The sequence below is a fragment of the Clupea harengus genome, chromosome 3, assembly GCF_900700415.2.
Source record: "Clupea harengus chromosome 3, Ch_v2.0.2, whole genome shotgun sequence".
Taxonomy (NCBI): domain Eukaryota; kingdom Metazoa; phylum Chordata; class Actinopteri; order Clupeiformes; family Clupeidae; genus Clupea; species Clupea harengus.
Genome location: NC_045154.1, coordinates 11,745,263 through 11,755,262, shown reverse-complemented (window position 1 = coordinate 11,755,262; position 10,000 = coordinate 11,745,263). Strand labels below are relative to the sequence as shown.

Below are 10,000 nucleotides of genomic sequence, written 5' to 3'. Positions count from 1 at the left end.
CTCCTTTACACGAGCATTCACCCAAAATCTGAGACATTACGGAGACACAGGGGAACACAAAGGCACAAAGTCCACACACATGCAAAGGTAAATGTGCATGTAGTGTATGCATCCACACACACACACACACATGATCACACATAAGAGAAACACTTAGACACCAGATGTTCAAACATCTTCTGTAGAAAGCATGTGGTGCATATTCACATTCATGAACACTATCATATGTTTTATTGGATGAAGAACGTCTATCCTCTCCTGTTAAGACTAGATCTGTGTGTGTGTGTGTGTGTGTGTGTGTGTGTGTGTGTGTGTGTGTGTGTGTGTGTGAGAGAAAGAGAGAGAGAGAGAGAGAGAAAACGCATATACAGTCCCCTCCACAATAATTGGCTCCCCTGGTAAAAATGAGTAAAAGGGGTTTAAATTAATTCCCCTTCATAGGTGTATTAGCTTAGTCTCACGCTGAAATAATGAGAAAAAATCCAACCTTTAAATGAAGTAAATGTATTCAGTGAAAACAGTCCCTCATTGGCAAATAACACACAGAATAACAAAAATAGCTCCTAAATCAAGCTTGTGCCATGGCCAATACTTTTTTTCCTTGATTTCTTGATAAATTTACTTCAGATAAAGGCTGGAATTTTCTCAATTTCATCAGTGTGAGATTAGGCTAATTCACCAAAAGGTGCATTTCTTATAACCCTTTTTAATCATCTTTACCAGGGCTGCCCATTATTGTGGAGGGGACTGTGTGTGTGTTTCTGTGAGAGTGGGTGTGTGGGCGTGTGGGTGTGTGTGGGGGGGGGGGGGGTATGAATCATACTTACAGGCTCCGCAGTCCAGTGTAGAGCTCCATGTCCACTTCTCCCAGCCCCTGCAGCCCTGACCAGCCCTCTATGTTTCTGCAAGAGAGAGGGGAGACGGAGAGGGAAAGATTACACACACATGCCATAACACACACCATAACATCAGCGTCATAACACACACCCTTTCCTTCTGATGGAGATGCCAGTGTTATTTCAGGATGAGGCTCAGGCTTAAAGTAAGGAGTGAGGATTTGATGAGTGGATTTGAGGTTTTTACAGCTTTGTTTTAGCTATCATCTGGCCATGTGAGAAAGTGGTTATCTTTGACACTGCATGACTCCTTCGGCTCAGGCCTTAAATGTTTATGTATGGTGTGTCTGCACTGTCTCAAACATGCTGTTACCAACCACACACTGCTTCTGTGTAAATCATGCTATCCCAGTGTACACAGAATCTCATATGCAGTATAATGTACACAGACAGCATCACATACACACACACATGTGTGTACACACACATCAATACACACACTAACAAGATCAGTGAACTAACAAGACGTCAGTGAAGACATCAGTTATGGACAGCATATATCTCATAGTATCACTCACTCACACACACAGACACACACAAACACATACACACTAGGGCTGTCAACGAATATTCTAAATTCAAATATATATTCGAATAGTTGTTAAAAATAGCATTTCGAATGTGAAAATTAATATTCGAATGTAAAAAAAACAAAAAAAAAACAGCGGCAGCACTGTCTGCTATGCGGGTGGGCGCGCGCCTGAGATCAGGGACAGGTCACAGGAGTCGCACTGTCTGGCAGAGTCACTGCTTACAGTTGACTTCCGAGATGCAGAAAGTGCAGAATCCAGCTTGACCGCAGAAAGTGATTGTAACCCCCAAAAATCTAAAGAGTGATGAATGGAAATATTTCGGATTTTGGGCAGTTGATGGTAAACTTGTTGAGCCTACAGCTAAAGTAGTGTATAAGCTATGTAAGCTGGAGTTAGCTTACCATCATTCAACAACTAGCAACTTGAGGCTACATCTCCACATTTTGGAGATGTAGCCTCAAGTTGCTAGTTGTTGAATGGTTACCTAACCAAGGGCGTCAGCAGCATTTTGAGAGTGGGGGGGACATATTTTGGCGGGGGGTCTGGGGGTTTTCCCCCCGGAAATTTTGAAAGATGTAAATGCAATTTCCCGCATTCTGGTGCATTTACCATGTTTTTTAGATAGAAAAGTATCTCTCTCTTTCATTGTTTTTCCTTGGAGTCGGCATGGTCTGCAATTACTGACTACTATTATGTTCTGGTAGACTGGGTAAACCCAGGCCCAGCGATTGCTATAGGCGAACTAGGCGACTGCCTAGGGCGACAAATGGGTTGGGGGCGCCCTAGTGTCGCCCTTGGACCTACTTCCCATTAATCATAGTTAGAATAACAAGCAAATTAAAACATGTTTATTAATCATGATCATCCTAGGGCGCCCCTTCAGCCACACGTTTACTTGTCAACCTGATTTTTAGATTGAATTGATGATTATTGTCGATCATTTCCTAATTGTGGGGGGGGGGGCGGTTGCGTTTAGTTACGTTACGTTAGTTACGTGAGGGCTCCTGCACACTGCCAGGGTGGGATGAGAGTGACATTCGCAAAAATGAAGCGGTCTAAACCACCTGGAGCACAGGGACGAAAACGAAGAAAGGAAGAAGAGGAAAAGAAATCCAAGTATAAAGGGTAAGTCTTCTCATCTCAGCCATTAAGGTGTCAAACGAAACAAATGTAGTATTGTTGTGCATCACCTAATATTGGACGTTTCATTGCTGTCACTTAGGCTAGCTATAGCTAGCTAGCGACTGTTACTTTGCTAATTTGCTACGTAGGCTATTACTAGCAAACGTAACTTCACTGATAACCTACATGGATGTAAATGTCAAAAGACCAGTATCTGGATAACGTATGCTAGTTATTGAAAGTACAGTGGTTGTCTACATTCATTATAAATGGCATAAGTTCTGTTTAGTGAATTCACAACTAGCAGGTGCATACACACACATTAACCATTTTGGAGATAGTGGTAGTGTTGTTCACCCTTCTGTACAGTTCCTCCCCAGGAATATACTACATGTTTTGTTTATTTTTGTTTTAAATTGGCCAGATGCACTCAGGCAATTTTTGCAGATGCCGGCACCTGCTGGAGAAAGGACGCCTGATTCGCCTCCCTCTGAACTTTGTAAGTAGCCTACACAACTAGATAGTACTACTGTTGCTGTTTTTGTTATTGTTATTATTATTAGCAATTATTACTTTCATAATCACATCACATTAATACTACTAATTGTAATCAGTAGCCTAGTATTATTTAGCCTTGTGGCATTAATTTTAATTTATCTACTACAAGTTACATGGTCAGATAAAATGTATTTGTACAATGTAACTATGTGGTGGGATGATAGAAATGACCAAATGCAATTGTGTAACGAACAGCATGGATGAACTCTGTGTTTAAATACAGCTTCAGGAGAAGGGACATCCAGTAGTACTCAAGGGGCCAGTAACACACAGGCCAGGAACACACAGCCTGCATCAGGTGAGTCTATTTAATAGTATTTATTCAAGCCACATCCATACTTTAAAGTACAATAGAAACATGTTAGCATGTATTAAATACAATAGCTTGTTTTCTTAAAGAAGTTCAACCACATTCATGATAATTTCACTTATTATATTAAACACTGCTTGTCTGGCTATACAATATGCTTGAATACAGGTGAAGGTGAAGGAACATCCAGGACCACATCAAGCACTCAGGGCACCAGTGAAACTACACTGCCGCCTGCAGACACCTCACCCTCCACAATTCCTGATATCCAGGGAGAACCTATAGATCCTGCTGACTGGCCAGCCCTCTGTGATCCGGTAAGGACAGAGTTAGTTTGCAGAGGACCATACCAGACCAGTCCAGACTTTACATTTCCAAAAAGAGATGATGGGAGAAGCTGCCACCACAACCACTTCTACAGGAAATTAGTAAATGGGGAGAAAATCAAGAGAAGCTGGCTTATATATTCAAGGAAAAACAATACTCTGTATTGCTTCTGCTGCAAGCTCTTTTCACAGAAAAATTACCACCTCATTAGTAGTGGCCTAAATGACTGGAAGAATTGTAGTGAGGTATTTGAGATATTTTGTAGTGGTACGTACAGTATCCATAAAAGCACTTTTGTTTGTAGAGGGTATAGTTAGGGTATAGAGGGTCATAATTTGCTTAAATGTCCTTACAGGTACTTAAGAGTGTTTTGCACAGTTTATGGTTTTGCACAGTTTATGGAGTTAATTTAATCAAAACTTTGAGTGTGTAATAAATTATTAAAAATAATAAAAAAGAAAATGTTCTGAAACTATTCTGGTGTTTGTTGTCCATGTAACATTTATTGTTGAACTGCAATGTAGAATAGTAGAATTATAAGTGGGTGAAAAAACTGCTATGCAAAGTAAAGTGATGTTAAGTATTGTTGGGGGGGGGGGGGGGGGGGGGGCGCAAAACTCAATCTCGCCTAGGGCAACCAAAGGGCTAGAGCCGGCCCTGCCCAGGCCGATCTGCAATCTTAAATAAGATTGAGTTTGGTCTGGTGATAGCCAGAATAATGTTTTGGTGTAATACACAGAGGATTGACACTGACAACTTTGGGAGTTTATTCTCCATTTAATGAGAGCAACATATTTAAAAGGAGGATTTAAAAAGTCGTTAGAAAAACTAGCATGTTAGCTGACGTTAACTCCAGATTAGCTCACGGTTGTTATGGCAATAAAAAAAACCACCTTCATTTTTTTTGTAGCTACTTGAAAAAAACATCCTGGTCATCGCTTTCTGCCCGAAACAGACGCCTAGGTCTGAACACGGCCAAAAGCACAACATATTTCAGACCCAGATTAAGAAATCAACAAATGCTGTTCCACTTGGATTGGGTAAATAAAGTATGGTATTGCCTAGTGCTAGTTGTAGGTAAATAGCTTGCTTATCTAGCTATAATCATAATGTTTGCAGAAGGATCTTTGTGACTTAATACTATTATAGCCAGAGAATGTCTCATAAGGGTGCTTTGGCCACTAAAGGGAAAACTTGGGCAACTCTGACTTACTTTCCTCTTCCTCGAAAAAAAACCCTCCTTATGTCCATCTCGTCTGTGGAACAGTGGATGTCTGAAACCAAGTGCTAGCTGCTAGCGCGAAACTTCGATCAAAGAGTATGGGAGTTGAATCTCCGTGCGTGATGAGGCTATGTGTAGGAAACCAGGAAAACGCGGCGATGAGGCTGTATGTGCAGGAAAACGCGGAGTGTATTTCTATTGCTATGGATATTCCCCCTACTGATAAAGTGGAACAGCTTTGATTGTGAAGCAATGGAAAGAACGCTGGACTAGTAGACCAGTCATGCACTAATATTTTGATGGCAAATGTGGGGGGGTCCAAACGACTTATTTTTAAAAGTGAGGGGGACGTGACCCCCCCAAGTTATATTGTGGCGACGCCCATGCCTAACTCTAGCTTACACACTACTTTAGCTGTAGGCTCAACAAGTTGCCTCACTGCTGACAGTTGACTTGGTGGAAGATGGCAGAAAGTGCAGAACCCTGCTTGACCGCAGCAGAGAAAGTGATTGTAACCCCCAAAAATCTAAAGAGTGATGACTGGAAATATTTCGGATTTTGGGCAGTTGATTGTAAACTTGTTGAGCCTACAGATAAAGTAGTGTGTAAGCTATGTAAGCTAGCGTTAGCTTACCATTCAACAACTAGCAACTTGAGGCTACATCTCCAAAATGTGCTTCCAAGTGAATATTGCATAATATGTGGAACTTCAGCGAAACAGCCACGTCTGGATACATATTTTGCGCCGTCCGTCACAAGTTCGTTGCCTGCGGCACGACAGGAGGCCTGCACGCAAAACTTGATTTCGTTCATATACAAGGACATGAGGCCGATCAGTGTGGTGGATGGGATAGGCTTCAGGGAGTTCTGTGAAGCACTGGAACCGAGGTACTGTATCCCTTGTTGTCGTTCATTTAAACCGCTATGCGCAGAGAGCGCAACGCTGCGGGAGAGGCAGAGAGAGGGAGAAAGAAAGAGTGCGTGCGAGCGAGAGGCCAAGCTCTGCGGTCTTGGCCATTAGTTAATTTACTTATTTTTGTGTAGGTAATATGTTGTTAAATATGTTTAAACCTAAATAAATTACCTATACAAGTAGTTATGTCTCGTTGTATTAATTTGTCCTGTTATTGACGTGCCTAATGCGCAACCAGAAATTCGAATATGTTCGAATATATGTGTTTTTTTAAAGCGAATATTCGAACGTCATTTTTGAGCAATTTTGACAGCCCTAATACACACTCACACACACACACACACACACACACACACACACACACACACACACACACACACACACAGAGAGACAGAATCAGTGCTTCCAACACAACGCTCTCTGGGTCTGCTTCGCTTCTTGTGGACTAAAAGTACATGCAAATGTACATGCTCAACCTCATCAACACACACAAATGCTTTACTTCAAGTGCATTATAATGCATCATTAAACCCACGCAAGCCATGGAGGATATATATTCTTATATTGTGGTATGTGTATGAGCACATAGATATACATACACACACACACACACACACACACACACACACACACACACACACACACACACACAGAGGGAGAGCGAGATGAGAGTGAATATGCCCCTTTATGTAACAGATCTGCAGCGATACCGCCTGACAGCTGGGAGTGTGTTCCGCAGTTCTGCGGGCCCTGCTATGGCTCTCTGCTGTGCCTGCCGTTATTGGACTGAGTGCTCATATCCTATGTGCAAACACCCCCACGAGATCTGCAGCCTGTGCAAAGGATCAGCTGGGCAACTCTCCCAGGGAGGGCAAAGCGTCAAAAATAGGATCCTACAAGCACTACAACAATGGTGAAATTCATCCATCTCATTCATCTCTACACGTAATAAAGTCAGAGAATACAAGCGGCACAAACACTTCGATAAGATAGAGGCAATATGTGTGTTAATGTATACAACAATACACTACATACTGACACTGTTGTATGTCTAGAGGCATGTGAAACGACATGCTGCACCCTTAATTAAACAAGTGGTAGTGCTGGTCCCCAGAGCTACACCACAGCAGTGGAATATCACACACAGATCTCAGCCGGATCACCTCTCGGAATGCTAAAGCAGACAAACACACACATTCACACACACACACACACACACACACACACACACACACACACACACACACACACACACACACACACACACACACACACACACACACACACACACACACCCCATCAGTTAACATGCAAATGCACACTCACACCCACACACAATCAAACACACTCACACTCACACCCACAGTCTATCCTGTCCATCAGCGGATGCACACTCTCTCTGTAGTCCCCAGAGAGCCTTAACACTTATTTACCTCTTTCTTTTAACACACTAAGTCTCCCAATGATTTAAAAAAAAAAAACTTCAGGGAGTCCCAACTGTGTTATTGGCCCCATCATATCAACTCACCATCCCCATCTCCTCTCTCTCTCTCTCTCTCTCTCTCTCTCTCTCCATTTCTCCTTCCATTCAATCTCTGGCTTACAATCTCTATATTCACTCTCCTTTTAAATGAAAGTCAGAAGAAAATAAACTATTGCATGATAAATATAAACATATCCTTATTGCATAATCTCATAGGCAAGCAGCAGATACAATCTAAATCAATCTGCATAGACCACTAACAGTACACTAACAGCATAGTCCAAAAAAGAAGTGTGTGTTTGTGTGTTTGTGCGTGTACATATGTACACTTCCATGAGATCAATACAAATACAGCTGTGTTCAAGCTGGACTATTACTGTAAGATGGACTATCCAGATAGAGTATTTCCATCTGGTATTCTTCTGCAGATGTGCCTTGTGCGTGCTTGCGTGAACACAATCGCATGAATTACTGTGCATTATTGGACACATGTGTGCAAGGCAGGTGTGCATCGGTGTGTGAGCGAGACGGAGAGAGAGAGAGAGAGAGTTGTGTGTGTGTGTGTGTTTGTGTGAACCTGCGTCGGGCCGACCGTGACGGAATCCTGAAATGTGACACACTGGAAACCAGTGAACCTGAACACTGAGGTAAACGGCGGAGGGAATAAATAAAGAACAGCCGGAGAGAAACCTGCTGCACTGGGTTTGCGTCACCAGAGACTGAACATCCATGAATGTTCCAAAGGTGTTCATGGAGCCGTCGAGCGGAAGAGAATGCAGTCAATGTTTTGAAAACAGAGAGCGGAGGGAAATGTTTTATTCAAAGTGAGAGCCAATGGTCCACACAAAATATCTGCTTTATGCATCTGTCTGTACGTCAATGTATGTGTAAGTGTGTGTGTGTGTGTGTGTGTGTGTGTGTGTGTGTGTGTCTTTATGTATGGTCTGCACAAATGAAAACCCTGCTCTGTGTTGTGTGTCAACACGTTGTTAGTATTACAATAATGTGCGAGTGTCTGTAGTTAAGTGTGTTTAACTCATCTCTGGGGAGTAACTGACTAATTACAGTAAAAGGATGACTAATTGACTGATTAAAGGAATGGAAGTATGAATAAACGAAAGACAGGAAGAAAGAAGAGAGCCTCTTTAGTGTCCTCAGTCTTGGACTGGATATAGAAGAATGACCTGTCTGGTCTGGTCAGAGTGTAAAAACAGCTTGTCCTTCATGCTCTTTAACAACTGCTACCATACCAGTATGAGAGAGACATTTATCAAACATTAGCAGCCTCATTAGCAATTAATTATGCAACAAAAAACAAGAAAATGGGTGAACTTTAACCCACCATGTCCAACTTCCTCTGACTGCCAGCGCAAGTGTAATGGGCTATGGCCCAGAAATTGTGTGTTTCTGTGTGTGTGTGTATATGCGTGTGTGTATATGCGTGTGTGTCTGTATGAAACCATCTGTGAACTCTAAGTACTAGTGGCAGCTCCTTCATCTCTGTGTCATTGCGGGAGATGCATCTCTTCTCAGCTTTCTGCAGTACAGTACATGTCTTTGTGTATGTGTGTGTTTGTATGTGCGTGTGTGTGTATGTGTGTGTATGTGTATGTGTATGTGTATGTGTATGTGTATGTGTATGTAGGTGTGTGTGTGTGTGTGTGTCCTAGTCTGTGTGTGTGTGTGTGTGTGTGTGTGAATATGTGTGTGTGTGTGTGTGTGTGTGTGTGTGTGTGTGTGTGTGTGTGTGTGTGTTTTTGTGTGTGTGTGTGTGTGTGTGTGTGTCTATGTGACTATGTTCTCTATAATAGGTTTGCAACCAAAACAACGTTTGACTTGCCCAGTGCCCCGCCAGAGTGACCCTAACATTTCACACCTCTCATAAAACATCAGTGTATTTAGTGTTGTTTTAGGTTTCCCTTATTATATTTACCTTAACTGCCATGTTCACTTTATCTGTTCACCCAGAGGAGGGCAAGTGTACAAGGTTATATTAGCTGAACTAGGGCTCCTTTCTTTAGGCACACCAAGCCCCATCCACTTTAAAGGACCACATGTCCGTTAGGGAGCTCAGCTGAGTCTGAGACATTGACCGTTTAGCAGCCCTTGTTGAGCTTCTAGCTGCTGTTGTTTCTGCTCCATTTTTCCAATTTATCTTGAACATTGCTACTTTCTTGCAACATTTAATCCAACAGCTCCATTTCTTGTTACAATACTTAGCCAAATTGTAACAAGTGTGTGTGTGTGTGTGCGTGTGTGTGTGTGTGTGGAATGGGTAAGCTGCATTTTCAACAGCCTTCAGGGAATCTGACAAATGACATAACAACCTTGCAAATATAAGAGCCATCTCTCCTTTTTCTTTCTACTCCCTCTTAGCAGTGAGCTTGCCTTCCTACACACACACACACACAAACACACACACAATCATAAAACACCAAATTCACTCCCCCTCAATTCTCCCACAACACAGCATTAGAACCAAGAGAACACAGGAGTGCGCAGGATTCCAAGTAGATATTCATTTCATTCCATTCTAACCTTAGTCCTCTATCTCCATTTCTTACGTTCAAAGGGACGCCTACACACACAGACTCACACATACAAAGAACAGGAAAAGTATTACACATATTCATATA

At 42.2% G+C, this 10,000-nt stretch overlaps 1 protein-coding gene across 1 annotated transcript in view; it reads right to left on the bottom strand.

Annotated features, from left to right (window-relative positions):
- ntrk3a (neurotrophic tyrosine kinase, receptor, type 3a) overlaps window positions 1-10,000 on the bottom strand; it is a 183,645-nt gene that overhangs the window by 143,725 nt on the left and 29,920 nt on the right. The window contains exon 2 of the mRNA XM_012818359.3: window positions 828-902. Within this exon, the coding sequence (XP_012673813.1) occupies window positions 828-902 (75 nt within the window). The remainder of the gene's footprint in view (window positions 1-827; window positions 903-10,000) is intronic.